The sequence below is a fragment of the Pelmatolapia mariae genome, linkage group LG7, assembly GCF_036321145.2.
Source record: "Pelmatolapia mariae isolate MD_Pm_ZW linkage group LG7, Pm_UMD_F_2, whole genome shotgun sequence".
NCBI lineage: Eukaryota > Metazoa > Chordata > Actinopteri > Cichliformes > Cichlidae > Pelmatolapia > Pelmatolapia mariae.
In genome coordinates this window covers 60,838,680-60,856,465 of record NC_086233.1, presented here as the reverse complement: position 1 = coordinate 60,856,465, position 17,786 = coordinate 60,838,680, and the positions used below count along the sequence as shown (strand labels likewise).

Below are 17,786 nucleotides of genomic sequence, written 5' to 3'. Positions count from 1 at the left end.
TGTAATCTACACAAGTGTAGTCAATCTAGTGAATAAATTGCAGTTAAAGTTCCTCAATAAAACAAACAAAAACACACACAAGGTCGACAAACTATTTCCTTTATTAGAAAGAAATCCTTGAATGAACTCTAAACGTTATGATATTACATGCCATATATACAGTTATATACATAAAAGTGCAATGTCACATTGAGTAAGCTGTTTATTTATGATCAATTCTGCCATATAACTGTTTGGAAAATGGCATAATTTCTTATACACTTCATCATCCTGCACTGCATTTTCTCAAAAACACGGCATCTAATATGCGACCGGGCAGAGTGTCTGAAGTTCCTCTAAAACATTTCCAAAGGCACTTTCACAGAATACAGATGTACATAACACCACAGAGTAGCTTAAAGCCTACAGACGGCATAACTTGAGTCCTACTGTTGCTGATGTTACATAGTGACAAAAACACATTTTTTATATACACAACTGGCTTCACACTATAGGTGGGACACCTGTATCTCTGGATATTTATTCTACATCATATCTTCTAAGTGATTTCTACCCAGAAACACAACAAATATAACAAAAAGAAGATTACAAAAATAATGAAAGTTAGTAATTCAGAAATTAATTAACCTTTAATTATTTATACATATAATATTTGTCAAGTCAAAGATAGTGTAAACCTGCTGTTAGAGAGCATTGCTTATGCACTGCAACCTAACTACCAAACTCTTCTATATGTAACTATGCTAGCCAAACACTCCAATGACATGCACCCGGCTCTGTTATTTCTACAGTACAGAGGGTTAAAAAAACAAAACAAATGGAGACATACACGGGTGCAGCCACAAAACTGGAAGTCTGGCACATACAATTTTATGAGGCTATTGCATTTTGAAATCATTATATAGGAGCTGACTGACCCACGTAGCCCATTTCTTTTCATGCACTTCTAAGTATCATCCACACAAATTGGTAAATGCGCGAAAAAGAGCTTCGATGTCAGTCTGAGAGCAGTATGCAAACATTATTGACATTCTTTCCCAAATATAAAACAGACTAGAGGGACTCAAAGCAAGCTGCTGTTTTCAAACACCTTTGCAAAGAGAAGCACAGGAAGCAGGGGGAACGTATTAGGAGGCTTTTACAACTAACAGTCATCAGGTCCATGGCTACTGGCAGCACAACCACAGGGCGCCACCTTGAGTCTAAACATGAAGGATCAGTATCCGTGCTTTGACTTCTAAACTCATGTCTTTGGGTAAATAAAGCCAAACAAGGCATAAAAGGAAGCTATGGCATGTAGTCCACGCAGTATAACAACATATTTTTCATCATCATTTTCTCCCTAAAGGTTACACAGATGCAAAGGCAAACACATATCAGGCGCATTTCTTCCCACAATCTAAGATAACGTTGCAGGAATTTATGAACGCATCAAAATGTTCAGACGTAAAAGTCATAAAGCAATAGTGGTTTTATCCAATCATCATCTGTCATTCCAGGCAATATGCTTAAATAAATCTGAGTGAAGCCAGCACAGAGGTGATCTTTGTACTTAACGAAACACAACAGATGGCATGCTTTGCTGAAGAAAGCTGCAGTTTACATGCAAGTGGAAAAAAGCATACTGGTGTCAGTACTATTCATTTATTAACAGAGTACCGTTAATAAATAATCTGTAAAGGGCTCTTTTGGCGCCTTTTCTTTTAGTCCGACCTTAAAACTCTTTCTGCCCAGCAAGTCACAGCACCTTTTCTATTAATGAACATTTGATGTATGATCTATGCACTGGTTCGCAACACCTCCGAAGGCCATTCTAGATAAAAGGGAAAGAAAAATCTAGTTCCTAACCCCTGTGGTCACTACAGTTCTCACCACAGGTTCAAGAACTGCATGCACCATATGTTGTTCAGAGTTACAGTTCATTATCATCTGTAAACTAAACTAATGTGTACATTTTCTAAAACTTTCCGGAAGCCTTTGTGATTTGTTGTTTTTAAATTCTTTTTTTTTTAAGATATCTGTTATTTAATATTAATATTACCTAAACATATTAACACAAATCTGAGACAACAGACATATCTGGCTGAGAAATCTGTCTTCACTACAACTCCTACATCAATAACTCAGATCTAATCCTCTTTAAATTCTTGTTTTCAGCTTCAAACCATCAAAAAGAAATGTCTCCTCCAGTCCAGGGCCAAGTATTTTACACACTCTTGGATATTACTTGTACTCTCTCTGAGAACTGTAAACACTGGTAGCATTTCACAGTCTCTTGGGAACTAGATTGAGAGTTTTTGATTTACATTCTCCGATTCCCGCCCTGGAGGTTACATGGTGCAGGACTTATCCAGAGGGTCCTGAGAAGAATTAGCAGGAGGCTGAGGGGCCTGATTTGATTTTGGTAAGACCATGGGCTTGGGCCTCAACGCGGGGGGTTTGAGCTGCACCCCCATGCGTGGTGCTACCACGGGCTTGAATGTGCTCACAGAATCATTGGAGGAGCTAGTGCTGCGGCGGGTGGGCGGCTCAGTGTTGGCAGTTGACCTCAGCATGACGCCGTGGATGGGGCTGAGGGACTCGCTGGAGCTGGCCGGTGTCGGACCTCCGCCGCTGCTGCTGGAGGTCTGCCGCTGCTCCAGGGTGTCCAACACCACGTCGGGGGCGTGCTTGGCTGAGCTCTGCCGCTCCAGCTCTCGCAGCTCATTCAGAGCAGTGTTCATAGTTTCCTCTATGTCCTGCAGTAGAGGAGAAAATGCGCGTGAGAGAGGATGATAATGACATAGGCAACACATGAGCAGGAGGGTTAAGATGAAAAAAGAGAGAAAAAACAAGAAGGCAAGATTGGATGGAGAAATTAAGAGTGAAAAAGACCATAAACATCCAAAAACATGGAGAACACAGACACAATATGAAAGAAGACCACAAGGAGAGACTTTTTAAGAAAACACCAAGCATGCAGTATACATGCAAAGTTAGTAGACAATATTACTTAATACTGGCTCTTCTCCCTCACCATGCTAATGGCTCTGGATTGCAAATGAGATGCAGAGATGACATGTTCATCTTAGCATGCTCCCAGTAGGCAGACCGACAGCCCAGCACAGTTTAAGGTGCTCTCTGTAACCTCTGCTTTCTAAATGACAGCCTATAAAAAGACTATGGCTCCAGTATTATATAATCTTATATGACAGAAGCCATATTAGAATGATCACAAAATTCAAGATCAGACTTTGGGATATTTGACATTTTCCAAAAAATTCAGAATTTATAGGAATATTGTATGTAGGAGTATACTGTGATCCCTGCCGTCTGCCTGTGAAGATAGTCTTTTGCGTTTCTTTAGCACAGGGACTAGGTTGCAGCCAGAGGAAGCAGAAGACTGGGACTGACTATGTTTTTACAGGGCAGGGCAGGGCTTTGATGGTGGAGGGAGCTGCGGTCGGGTCGCCGCTCGTCCCGCGCTGACCTGTGCGATGGTCTCCGGGTCCAGGGGCTTGCCGCCGTGGTGGTGGTGGTGGTGGTGGTGATGGGCGTCGGTAAAGCCTGTGTACTGGCCCGAGGACGTGGAACGTCGAATCGGTGGGCTCTCCATCTTCTTCAGGGACTCGTGACGACTGATATTCGTCAGACTGCTGTGGCCAGCGCGGCGCCGTCGCTCAGGGCTGTCTATGGGAACGTGGTTGCGACTTCGCAGCATGTCCCGTGGGCTGAAGTGGCCTAGAACTGGTGAGCCCATCTCTGGAGTCCCGCCATGTCCACTATGACTCTGCTGGGAGGTATGCACCATGCAGTGGACATCACTGGGACGGGCAGGTGGCCGTCGAGACGGTGGATCTGATCTTTTCCTGTGTCTGCTGCAATATAAGAACAGGAAAGAGGAAACAATAGGCAAGCATTAAAAAAGCAGTTATACTCACCACTACTTCATCACATTAGCTGTGATTTATTCCGTAGTTTAAAGCTTCTAAAAACAGAATTAGATGGGGCATATTAGCTTTTTGAGGGAATCCTTAATGTCAAGCATGGGTTAAGGTTATTCTGGAGAGCAGCGAGAGTGGATCTGTCAACCAGAGGGGTGAGGTCTGTTGTTCATCAGAGGATCAAAACAGACTCCTCCAGGGGACGCTGAAGCTGCCTTATGACAGTTAAAACATGGAGACAGAGCTGAGTATGAATGCACTTCCATCACGCATAAATCCCTTTACATTGACAGACTGCTCCACGCCAACATCAGTTTCACTGAAGCATTTGTGTTACTCCATAAAAGACCAGTAGAGGAGCGCATCCTCCTTTGTATTGCTCCAACAGGTTCACCTCTGCGTAAGTATGACAACCACAACAGAGTCGAGGGCTGTAACGATTAATCAAAGCAGCTCATCACTTACAGTCAAGTAGCGCAGTGTCTAATTTTATTATCACTTGCTTTTTGAGTTGGTGTTACATTTATGGAAATAGTGACAACTTAAAAGATTAAATTAGTAATACAGTATCTGGATTCTAACGTAGGTCAGGTCAGCTATTAGAGTTAATCATCTTCAGTAATAACTCTTCCTCGGTTGTTTCTCCGAAACAAACGGCTTCAAGTAGAGAGTTTACATCAGCCCTATGAACGCGCTCTCAGACATTATCATTAACATTTCCAGGCAGTTTTATTACTGTGATAAACAAAAAGCAGTAAAGAGGATGGACGAGAAGGTGGTGAATATTTTGGTGAATATAATGTGAGCTCTACCTGCAATGCCAGAGTATCAGGTAAATCCAAACAGACCTTTGATTATGTAACACTCTGAAACCCACACACATCTGAATGTAAATTTATAAATTCATATGCATAATAAAAACATATGACTGCACCAATGGCTGCTGTTGAAAGCTCACACACTAAATAATAGAGAGCCAGTGGTCGAGTGGTGCAGACACGGTGTCTGGTGAGGAAACAACATTTTTTTTCCTTGACTGCACTGACATTTCTTGAATACCAAAACAACTGCAGTGCCTGCTCATAAACTGCAGGTGGAGCAGTCAGCATGTATATCACTGATCTTCCTCTGGGACAGCATGTACTACAACAGGCACCGCAACTTACTCTGCAAGCTGTCACCGCATTGACAGCTCACCCTTTGCTTATTATGGCTTCGACTAATAATGTAACACAAGTCACAAGACGCTGTACATGCCCCTCTTCATTAACACAGAAAAACAGGCCGAGTGAAGGAATTGTTCTGGTCACATCAACATGCTTCTTCTCCACTAAAAGAGGCTCTAACACAGCTGTCTTGTTTACTAATGCTTACTGTGATTACCATAGAAGTCTGTCTGGTGAGCGTGTTATTGACTGAGACCACCAAGAGGGGAAAATATCCAAAGAAAAAAAAATATCCAGTGGTATAAATGATTCAAAACTTGCTGTTTGAATGGAAAAGTAGATAGTGAGCAGGGGGAGGGTGGAGGGTAGAAGAAAGAGGAGAGAGGTGGGGATCACCTGGGAGCCAGTGACAGGAAGAGTGTGGCAGATTCTAGTTTAAGGACTATGAGGACGCTTATTAAGGCTGATGTTAAAAGGATGATTCATTCAGATATGTTCAGCTGCATACCAATACCTGCAGTGGTGTAAATATTGCCTCTAGCATGAATCATCAACATTTCAACAGTGAAGTAGAGGGAGTGAGTATGGCTCTGAATAAAATAGCATGTGTTTGGCCAAAACCCAGTAAGAGATATTTCAAGGTCGCTTATCCTCCACCAATGAAAAGAGAAGCAGGAGACAAAATACTGGCACGCAACCAGCAGAGAGACTGCCAAAAAGACTGAGGTGTGATTGGATTTGTGTGTGTCTACACAGTGTGTGTGTATGTGTGCGTGTGCGCACCAATCCTCCATGTGCATGACTGAAATAGCTGTTTAATACTCATACTTTCTGACGGGAACTGTCTGGTAACTTGGGACGAAACAATGTGGCTGATGCTTGCAATTAGACAAAGAGTTGAGCTTAGGAAACACAATGTCAGAGGAAGGCAGCACACTCAGGAGTTACTGTTACTGCTGCCGTAAAACTAATGGTCTCCAACTGCCCTGTTTTAGGTAAAATGGAAACATTATGAATAATTTGCAGTGATTTAACATAGTAAAAGTCAAATTTGCAGTAAACTAATTACCGCGAAACAGGGGTGTCAGAATTGGCCCAGCAAAGACTCCAATCTGGCCCGCTGGATGACTTTGGAAAATGTGAAGGAGAAGAAGAATTTTGGACTTTTTAAATTTAATTTTCATATGTTTTACAGCTTTTCCTACTGATAAAAACCTGCCCCAAGGCTATTAATGCCACACCAAAGCCCAAAGAGTCGTGCTGACAGATTTCTTTCTCTTGAAATAACTGTTCATTTTGCGTCCCACATAAGATCAAAGTGGGCTGGATGTGGATGTAAAACAAATTTTGACATCCCTTTTTAAAAACGTGGGAAGAGCATCTATAATCCAAATTAAAATACAGAGTTTTGTTTGTTTTTTTTGATATTCTGAACTGCAAAATCTTTGTGGTCCCTAATTAAGGTAGTTGACAGAAATTGTGTAAAAAAACAAACAAACAAAAAAACATCAACATTGCTAGCACTGTTTTACAGCAGGTATATACCCACCTGGTGATGAAGGCTTCAGAGATCCTGGTGTCATTGGGTGAACCGATGTCTTTTCCTGAGCATTTATCCTCCCCAGCATGGCCACTGCTGGCCTCGCTGTCAGCTTTCTGACTCAGAGTGTCTGAGAAGTTGTCATCTCTGGGACACAGAGACAGTGTGACATTGAGACATGAAAAGAGCAAGAAGTGATAGACAAACCAACAGTAAAAAAAAAAAGGGACAAATCAGCAAATCAGTCAATCTTTTATATTTGCTCAGTTCTTCAGTATCAGTATTTTCCATCCGTTTCCTGAGAGTCAGCATGTATCACCCCCCACCCCCACCCCACAAGGTCTACAGAGTCAGATGAGTCATAGTCCCGAACCTCTCAGTATTCTGGTGATGCGCTGTGTCGGCGACACGCACAAACACTCACACACAAACCAGCTGCATGAGTTTCAGCGAGCTGTGTCACTGGATACTCGGTACAGTTGGTGCCTGTCAGGTGGCAGTAATCAGACCTACTGAGCTGCACTGTTGCCTCTGATGGCATCATCAAACACAGTCACTTATTTAGCAAATCCACATGAACGCACAGGGTCACAGCACAGACGAGCACTTCTCCAAAGCAGAGGCAGCTACCAACAAAAATTAAAAACAAATTTTCACAGTCAAATGTTGACAGGTGACATCTTGTGCCAAAGTACTTTCGGAAATATCTCCCTGTATATTTTATTTTTTTACAGGACGAGTGAAGATTGCAATCTTGCGCGCTCTTACATTCCTCTGCCTGCTCAGTTTAAGTAGAGACCAGGACGTTACTTCCTTGGGGACAACGTGTACAGCTGTAAATTTCTGTGGTCTTTCATTAACTAAGATGACACCCCATCAGCAGTGCTCCCTCCTAGTGAATTATTGATAGGGGTCCTTTGACAGGACAACAGCAGCAGGGGAAGGAGGAAAACAGAAAGAGCGTGAAGGCATTCTAAATGACTGTTTTGCCAGCCAGCTACTAAGTGATTGGAGTGATTCTGTTCCAGTCCTAACGAGACAGTGACTTCAGTCCATTAGGCACCAACAGTCGCTATGGCAGAGTGTATGCTTGTTAGTGCTGAGAGCACGAGACAGTGACAGAAGGCTTGGTTAAGGACCCTGGAGATGCAGAATGCTCCACAGCTGAGCAGGGATGACAGTGGAGGACAAGACAAATGAGCCTGAAGGTCCCCTGTGCGTGACCCTATAGTAACCTGACGGCCTAGCAGCCTTTTTGTGGAGCAAAGTCAACAAGGACAAGTGTGTTGTTTAACCCACAGGGATATTTTGCTAAGGACTTTAGCTCTCAGACTCTAAGTGGATCCGGCACTAGTTAAGTAGCCTTTGGTATAGTAATTAAGCGAGGAGAGGTCAGAAACTACTCGTTCCTCTTCCACCTAAAGAATTCCACTTTAATTGTATAATTAAAAATACATAAAAATTACATTTTGCCAAATGATCCCCACACTGGTAAATCTATAAATGAATGTATTGCTTTCTATGGTTCTTTATAATCACCTTCTGTTAAAGCATTTTTCAAGGTTTGAGGACTCTGTCACCTGTGGAACGAGTAAATGTTTTCCCTTATCTTAAGTTTAGTTCAAAAGATGCTGGCAGAGGGTTCATATTTACTGTACAGATAGGAAACAGTATAAATCTTCTTGTCCAGCCTGCCTCCTGCCCTATGACAGCTCAGATAAGCTCTAGCCCAACCCCCACACCCCTGAACTGGATAAGCAGTTAAGAAAATGGATGTATGAATGTTCCCATCCATCTCTTGGGAAGAAAGTACATAACATATATTATGAACATCTGATTATTCCTTTACAACTGCCTACAGTTTGAGGTTAGCTAGAGGTAAACTGACTAGTCAGTATTCACTGTGCATGATGCACATCTTTTGTTTGTGATCAAAACAGAAGACATTTATTGCTCTATATTTGTATATGTAGGACACTCACATGTCTTGGACTACAATGTACTGGTGTGGCACCAGGCCATCAATCCCATTGTGCCTCCCCTCCCACCAGTCTTCAGATGCCCGCTGATACAGCAGCAGGGAGGCGCCCTTCTTGAAAGACAACTCTCGAGAAGAGCGCCCGACGTAGTCAAACTTGGCAATGGCTTCAATAGGCTCACCCTCTGTCAAGAGAAAGAGGATTAGTCAGGTCAAGTACATGTCAGATATGGCAAAGTCATCAAGTACAGATGGTTGTTATTTCATGTGCAGACATTTCTAACGACTGATTAAAGTGCTGTAGACTTGGGAAATAAAAATCTAATTTTGGAAACAAATGCACTTACAAATACAGGCTGGCTACAATTCAAGGGAGTCTAACACCGACATGTTTGTACACGTGAATATGCAGTTTATGCAAGTGCACATGGAGTGCAAGTAAGCTAAGCCAGCTGATTCCCCCCGCCCTCAGTTCCAGTCAATAGTAACCCAGCTTTACAACACCAGGCCAGAGCCACTATGGGCCCTGAGGAGCTTTAGCAGGACATGTATAGAAGCTTTTGAGAGGAGATCTATGCGACTCAGGGGCATGTGAGTCACGGTATGGATCATCAGACTGGGATGATTACTACTCAATAATTGTACAAATAGAGCTCTGGATGACTGACAACAGAATGTGAAACATACCATGAAAAGTTACTGCGTAAAATACCAGCCAGTGGTCGACTGAACAATTATTATTACAGTTTATTTTAATTTACTTGTACACATTTAACTATTTGTATTCCCCGAATACAATCTGAAGAAAACAACATCTAGAGTTGACTTTACTTTTCAAAAAAGGCACAGTCTCCAAGCCAATATGTATGCACTACAGCAACACGAGTCTAAAAATAGCTTCTTTATTCCTCCCTCGCTCCTACCTCTGCTTTCCTGCCAGCTCACTTTCTCGCTTCAAGTCAGACAGGGGGTCCCTGGACAGACGTAACACAGGCTCTATATATACGCTGGTAGGAAGGCAACAGAGTAAATGTCTGAAACCTGTCTCAGCTGTGACAACTCATCGTGATATACTGCATCTTTCTCAGGAGTGGGAGATTAATTTCAAGATGAGAATCCCGTGTGCTAAAGAAAATATAGGCTTGATTGTGGAAAGACTTGTGGGCTCTGCATTTCTTCCAGTGTCCTATTTTATCTCATGTATTCTCGTTCAGTTTCATCCCACCTTTAACTTGCTACTGTCTTTGCTTCACTGGGTTGTCAGTTTTTGACGTGGCTCCAATGAAATGTGACAAGCAGGAATTTACAGTTTGAATTAATTGGACTGCACTACAGTGGACGAGGCTGTTAATAAAGCAGAAGGCACAGTCGTCGGTGCAGGGGAATTCTCTTCCTTCCTCTACTTTCTTCATCCCTTTCAGTCACGTCAATAAGCTGATCCTGCGATCTGTAAATGTGTATCCAAGGCACACGTGTGTGAGCGCTGCAGGGACGTGACTGAAGCTGGAAGCAGCAGGCTACAGGCTACAAACTCAAAATCTCAGTGCGGTTAACGGATTCCCTTTGTCATGACGTGCAATTATAACTGAGAATCTTTCAGAAGCAACTGAACTCGGTTGCACACATACATGTGCACAGCCTCCCACACTGAGACTGGAACTAAAGAAATGCTGAACCATGAGAGTTGGAGGCATGTGGTCCAAGAGATAGAAACTGTCAGATGTCTTGCACACGCCAGTGGAGCGCGGTTGGTGTGGATGTTGCTTACACCAATGTTCCCACAGAGAAATGGGGCAGCAGAAGCCTGGTTTGATATGTTTTTAGGATCAATGGCACTAAAGGAGGCCTCTTTTCCCCCACTACACATCATCATGATAATAATGATGTTATTAATAGCACGTTCTTGTTGTTACAAAACAAACAGCAGACACTGCGGCGAACTTGGGAAAAAAAAAAAGAAGAAAAGAAACATGGCTCTTTATAGGAAAACTGATTACGCTCTCTGCAAAGTAAAACAATACATTCCCCTTTAACATGTACAATCCAATATCTACAATACAGCCAGCAGGTTCACGTGACATCGAGGGCATCCTGGTATATTCCTGTAACTGCCATAATCAATGAGTCATTTAGTTCATTTCTGACCTTGTGGGAAATTTACCAGCAGACACAACATTAATGTTGCCACTCTAAAAACAGTTAAGCTCCTCGCGTGACAACCATCATCTCAAATGTCACGCGTGTCGGACAGTGTCAAATATCACAACGTCCCAAGTTTGTGCCTCCCTTATGTTAACATTATTGCTGCTTCAAATAACTGTGTCCTATAGGGGAAAAAACTTTGAAATCAATCTTAAATTATTAAAGCTGTCTTTGCTTAGCAGGTTAATAAAAAGCACAAACTGTTGCAGAGATCAAGGGGAATATGATTAGTTTTACACATACAGCACAAAAGGCTTCAGCAATCTCTTGTTTCTTTATATTTTGCTTCCAGAGAGCAACACATTATTGTCACTTTTTAAAGTGGTCTTGAGTGGTTCTCCAGGGATGAACCAGTGTTGTGTCTACACATAACAGATAACTTGGGAAAGAACCAATTTTAAATGGTATCTTTAGGCATTGTGTTACTAGTAAAACACAATTCGCTCCCTGGCCCGGAATACTATTTTTGCATCAACAAGGCGAGTTCCAAGAAGCCGTTAGCTGAAACTTGGCATTATCTCAGCATGGTGTGCAGTGTGTCCTTAAAATGTGTGAGGAAAGTGGTTGATAAAAACAGAAGTGGCAGGCCTAAAAATAAACCAGCTACAGTAGATGAACAGTATCTGAAAGTCACATCCTAAAGAAACTGAACTGCACCTTCAGTTAAGCGCTCTACTGTTCTCTGAAAATTCATCAGAAAAGATGTTAGTGGAAGGGTGGCTGTAAAGAAGCCATTCTTAAGGGGGGAAAACTGAGAGAAAAGGGTGAGGTAGGTCAAATTAGACAAGAACTAGCCTGACAATCAGTGTCAACTTGTTTGATGGGGTGACAAATGTGAAATTTTTGGTTCCAATCATCGTGAGTATGTACAGAGGAGGTCAGGAATGAGGTACAACAGTGAGCCAGCCATCACAAAAATGGTTCTGTCATGGTTTGAGGCTGGATTCATGGTATTATGAACGCAGAAAAGAACCATTCGATTTTGCTCCACTGTGTAATACTGTGTGGAAAGCTTTCAATTGGCAGAAACTTCATTTATCAGCATGGCAAAAATACCAAACACACTGCCAATGTAGTAAAAGCATACCTGGATAGAAAAACAGTGAAACATCGGGCATTGAAGGCCTCAGCTGAGGCCAGGTCTCAACTATAATGAAGCAATGTGGGATCAGAGGCAGTATTCCTGAAGACTACTAAAAAAAATTCAAAGAAAGCTTGCCTAAAATAGTTTAAGCTGTGTTGAAGAATAAAAGTCCTCACAGCAAACACTGACCTTCAAGCTTGTTATAACTCATTTTATACATTATATACAATATTTCCATTCATGTTTGTAGATGTTTCGATAAACTGTTGCATTTATTTGTCATTTCTCCAGGAAAACGTGAATGAAATGAAGAGTGTCTCATGACTTTTGCACAGTACTGCTTTTTAATCATGAACAAAATGTATCGGGAGCATAAAAACCTCACAATGCTGCTAAAAGAAAAGTGACTACCCAGTGTCTTCTTAAAAAGAATAAGAATGTGTGCATCAAATTTAACAGGATAAGTGAAAATCTGGACCTTTTGTTGACATGAAAGAAATGAGATGACTAATATAGGATTCATCCTCTGTGCAAAACCTCAAGGCAAAATAGATACTTCAGTGAGGGCCAAAGTGGTAAACAGGTGGACAGCCGGACCCTTTTTTGGATATACACTTCTGTTTATTAAAACCAAAACGCTGCTATCGTATATTTAAAAATCAAGGTAAGCATAGGAGTCGGTGAACCTAACTATTCTGGTACATCTTGGGGAGCTTTTCATGAAATTACCGTCTGGGGAATCCTGGCAAAGACTGACATTATATCTTTCAGAAGACTGTTTGCCTCTGAAAAAATACACGAAATACATAAACTGTGGCTATATTTTCTGAATGGTCACAACTACAATATGACAAAAGATCTTGATCATCAGTTATCCACACACTTCATTTTTTCCACAAATGTTATCAGGACAGCATATTGCATTAAGACTCTGTATGTAATCAGCTTGAAACGCATCTGCTCCAACGAGTCAAGGATATTTCTCCACCAGTGTTTGCACACGAGGTGACTTTTACTCCTCTCGCCACCTAACTTGCATTCACTTACTTTAGAGGCCAACACAAGTTAACACATTTGGAGCCTTGATAAGAAAGGAGAGAAAAACTATTTAAGTCTGGAGAAAACAAGCGAGAATAACTAAACAGGAAACAAGCCCTGTTTTTGTGTCTGAAATCCAACTGAGGTCATAGGGATTTAAAAATAACTGATGACAATAACTTGACCACAGTTCAAGACTCTACAGGGAGGAACTCAGTCAGTGAGGACATCCTCCCAGTCTGCTTAGAGAAGCTTTTGGAACAAAACCATGGCAGCAAGGGCTTTCTGGAAAACATAATCTTCTTGTAATTACTCAAAGTTGATAGCTGCCATCTGTGTTTTACAGTAGGAATAAGTTTCCTCGTCTAATCAGATATTTCCTTCGGTTATACTTAACAGTAAGATGAGGGTCTTTATTTGGAAACCGTGATTAAAAGCTAATGTCATGAGAAGAGATCAACTGTGGTTTTCAAAGTCTCTCTGTGGAGGCTGATGTCAACAGGGAGCCCCGAAACATGTAGCTTGGTGATAATGTGGAAGGATTTGGGTGATTGCTTTCAACAGAAAAGGTTTAGGAAAGTGCGTTACTAAGGTAAGACAATAAAATTAGGTTCAACAGTAGTTCAAGTATTTTTTGCACCGTTCTGTCTAAATCTTGTCAGTTTTCTGTCAAAGTTATCTCTCACTTTTTAATGAGCTGAAAGTTTTATTGTCCTTTTCTGCTTTTTACTGTAAGTTAAACAGCAAAGTCATATAAACAGCAAAGTCATACCACGTCTAATCTTTTGGTCTCAACTAACTCACTAAATATTTGATTTGGACACGAACTGGTATCCATTTCATGGAAACAAAGGACCACATGTCCGATCACACAACAGCGTCTGGCTGAAGTGCTTAATATCCTCCAGTGTCAACAACAGCCCGGTGTTTTTTCTTTTCCTTTCTTCTTCGTTTCTATATATTTCTCTGGGACATATGGAAATGTAATTAAATGTAGACTTTATTATTTTTGAACCACAGATAAAATGTGACACTTTTGAAATACGCTTCATAAATCTGCCATTCTTTCATAAATTACTTTTGCGCTGATTTTTTTGCAAAGGGAGTTAAAAATGTAATCCAAGGTTGGGACCTTTAAGAAACAAGTTTTCATTCCCAGGAGGCCCAAAGGGTGCAGACCACCAAGGAATTTGTAAAATGAGGGGGTGTGGAGCCGTCCAAAGCCCCAAGGAAAGTAGAACCATTAGAATATGAATGGCTGTCTGTCACTCTGAGCCCGGTTCCCTGGCTCTTCAAGGTTAATGCATTTATCGGGCTGAAAGGCAGGATTAGCCACCCCGAGCTGCAGAGAGACAAGTTTAACCCTCCGCACACCAAAGACTGGGGGGGTTTAAATTTAACCGTGCATATGTTAAATGAACAATGGTTACAATAATTCGTTTTAGTTCTATATTTAGTGATTGCAACTCCTAAAAACACAATTTGATTGGACTCCTCTAGAAGGACACAAAGGTATGTAAGAGCAAGTTTAAACATTTGTATGACTATTTACTGCTGTGCAGTCACTCACCATCCTCGCTGGTGTGTGTCTCTGTTCCTCCCTCATTGTCTACCTCCTCCAGGGCTCCATGCTCGCTATAGGGGCTCTCACTGTTGGGGACAACATCCAAATTACCAGGGTCACAGCCACAACAGGGCTCAAGGACTAAAGTACATTTCAACAACAGACACACACAATTTTAATGATAAAATGCCATTCAAGACAAGATGAAAAGCAGGAAGGTTTTTACAATTAATAAGACATGGAGGATGTTCAACCAGCAGTCATTATCAAGATTATCCCATTGTGTAGTTAGGAGGTCTTTCTAAATGAGCTTCTGGAAATGAAGAGTGAGAGCTGACAGGAACGCCACACATGACCGCAGATTACCCCGGCCAGGAAATGAACATCTGCGTCCAAGCTAACATGTCAGTAGCAACCTCCTCTTTAGGGAGAGGAGGAGGCAACGAATGGAAAAAAAATCCCAGGGGTTATGCCTCACTCGGGGAGACACAGCCACGCTGAGACAGGTGATTTACTCTGGCCAGAGATAAATCGTTGTCAGGCTGCGGTGATGTGGGGGCAACACAGAAAAGGAGAAACAGAGGTAGATAAAGTCGGGAAGAAACAAGTGATAAACCTTATATACAGATGTGAGGCTGGTTTTTGTCTTGCTTGACTGCAGTTTGCTCTGCATTTCAACTAATCACCCCCTTCCTGCCAGGTGACTCTTTTCTTTCTTCTGTCATGATTGTAGAAATTAAAACGATTGTTTCAGCCTGTCTCTCAAACAAAGCAGGTCCCCATCTAAATACAGTCCTGAAACATGAGCTACCTCGTCATGTTCTTCAGCTGCACGTGTTGAACTGGTATGTGTTATAGCTCACATCGACTCCCCAGAGTGAACATCTCTGGATGTTTGGGTCCAGTAAATGCGGCACTTCACCCGATTTGTGTATAGCACTGTCAACATATGTTCTTATTTCTTACCAGTAGTCCCCGCCCGCCATGCACTTCTCATAGATGGGCCCATCCAGTTCTTTGACATCAGGAAAGATGGTCTCATGGTGGATGATGATCGTCTTGATGATCTCGTTGACGTGGGCCTGGCACGAGACCTGGTCCTGGCTGTCTGGTGTGGGCATGAGTGTTGGGCCAAAACATATGGCCAGGTTGTATGGGTCCATCATGTTCTCATCACTGTACTGGGACAGACTGAAGAGAGGGACAGAGGTAAGATGGAGAGTGAAGAAACAAAATATAAAGGAGTAAAAGGTTGGAATATTTTAGTATAAAGTATTTCAGACAAATCATTGAGCAAGGGCAATCATGATGTTTAGGATGTTTTTTTTTATTTTTTAAACTCACTGGTTGAGGAAGGCAAAGAGGTAGCGCATCACAATGAGGACCGATCTGGGAATGGTCAGGAGGATCTTACGGATGTACAGCGCTCTCTCATACAGGTTTTCTATTCCTTTTTAAAAAAAAAAAAAGGGGGGGGGGGTCAAAAAGAGTATGTTGTTAGCAATAAAAATGTTATAAACCAAAAAAATAAAAGCATATATAAAACGTTTTTCTCTGGTTCAGTCCACGGAGTAGATGTCTGGGGCTTACGCTTGTGTAATCTATGGATGATATCCACATACTCTCGAGTCTAAAGACATAAATTCAGCCAAATACTTATTAGAAACATTAAATATTTAAATGGGCACAGAAGTTTAATTGTATAAAGTCCTCGTGGACACAGGCGATATGTTGACTCTGGTAATTACCCTCACCACAACTTTGGTTTATCACCTGATTCTCTCATAAAGGAAGAGGAAGAAGAAGTGAAAATAGGCGCTCTGTCACGTGCACATTTTGCTTACTTTTTCAGGCTTCCAGAAATATCACAAAAAAAAGAGCAGCTTTCTTCATCAAAAGTCTTTATTATCATTTTCACAGAGAAAAAATATTGTGCTTTAGTAAGATGCAGCCAGAGAATGTCGACCTTTCTGTCCTTCGTTACTATTATGTTTGTCTCAGTGTGGCACCTGAAGCAGGCTGTTTTACCCAGCTAAGCTGGGGCTGTGCTGGCTGGGCTGCTAAAAATAGCCACGTCACCCTCCAGCCACTGTGTGCCATCTGGGATTTGGGCTTCTGGGATACTTGTGATGTATTTCATTTTTCATGAATACCTAACTTGGATTCTGTGAGGCTCTCAAGCACTTCAGAAGCTGCTATTTAAAGATCTATTCGAACGCAGGCTTATACATCACATGTGTGCAAGCACATCCTCGCGAAGCATTCTTACCGCAAATTCCAAAATGAAAGATATAACAAGCCGCAGTGCACCGCTGCGGTGAAAATGAAACAGTCAACTGAGAGCGCTTAAATGATCTCGTAGCTGGTCTGAGCTGCTCCATATGGGAATAAGGTTTATATATGGAGCCTGCTGGGCGCTCAGCCCACACTGCAATCACTGGCATGCAGAGCTGGGAAATGTAAACAGGGAATCCCCATCACTCATCCAACACAAATGTGTAAATGACGACCCAAGAAACTCAAGAGGACACACTTCACACACTTGCGAGTATACAAAGAACACACACAAATACACGGGGCACACAATCACTCCCGCAGAGTCGCACGAGGCATCGGGGCGCACACTATGTCCATGTGACTTTGTGCATATTCAATTGTTCTTTAACAGAGCTGATGTGATGTAATGCAGTGTCATTAAAGATCTGAATAGGCAATACAAAGAGCTGACTGAACTGTGAAACGATTCAGACAAATTCACAATGTGACCATTATGGTGAGGACTCCACTGCAGATTCAGCTCAGGGCTGCGAACATTTAACATTCCACCAAAACTCTATGGTCAGCTTTGTGCCGCTCACAACAGATCAGATCCTGCTCAGAGCTCAACCAAACACAGCAGAGCGGGACCCACAAAACGCAAGTCATTGTTCTGAGTTCAGACTTCAGAATGACAAAGAGTTCAAGCAAGACTACAAGGAATATCCCAAAATGTTCAAACTTTCATTATTAACATAAATAATGAAAGTTTATTTATGTAAGAACATAAAAATATGTTCTTACTGATGCAGGAGAGCAGCTCATTGAACCTCTCTTTGGGGAAAAGAGGGTTCTCCAGACCGCGGAAGTACAGTTTGAGAACGCCAGCCACCGAATTGATGTCATGATTATTCTCATCGTCTGCCAGAGGGTCATTTCCTAAAACAAAGAGAAGCGAGCAGGTCAAGTTGGATTTATTTTATTGCATCATTTTAGGTGACATATACCTAATTAAAAATAAAATTGGAAACAAAT

The 17,786-nt window shown here is 41.8% G+C and overlaps 1 protein-coding gene across 2 annotated transcripts in view; it reads right to left on the bottom strand.

Annotated features, from left to right (window-relative positions):
* Positions 1-82: 82 nt before the first annotated feature.
* The window catches only part of srgap1a (SLIT-ROBO Rho GTPase activating protein 1a), an 80,288-nt gene continuing 62,584 nt past the window's right edge, over positions 83-17,786 (bottom strand). For both annotated transcript variants that reach the window (XM_063480073.1, XM_063480072.1), the window contains exons 15-22: positions 17,556-17,690; positions 15,840-15,945; positions 15,462-15,686; positions 14,502-14,581; positions 8,612-8,792; positions 6,639-6,776; positions 3,470-3,857; positions 83-2,738 (exon numbers count right to left, since the gene is read on the bottom strand). In XM_063480073.1, the coding sequence (XP_063336143.1) occupies positions 2,331-2,738; positions 3,470-3,857; positions 6,639-6,776; positions 8,612-8,792; positions 14,502-14,581; positions 15,462-15,686; positions 15,840-15,945; positions 17,556-17,690 (1,661 nt within the window). In that variant the 3' untranslated portion in view covers positions 83-2,330. The remainder of the gene's footprint in view (positions 2,739-3,469; positions 3,858-6,638; positions 6,777-8,611; positions 8,793-14,501; positions 14,582-15,461; positions 15,687-15,839; positions 15,946-17,555; positions 17,691-17,786) is intronic.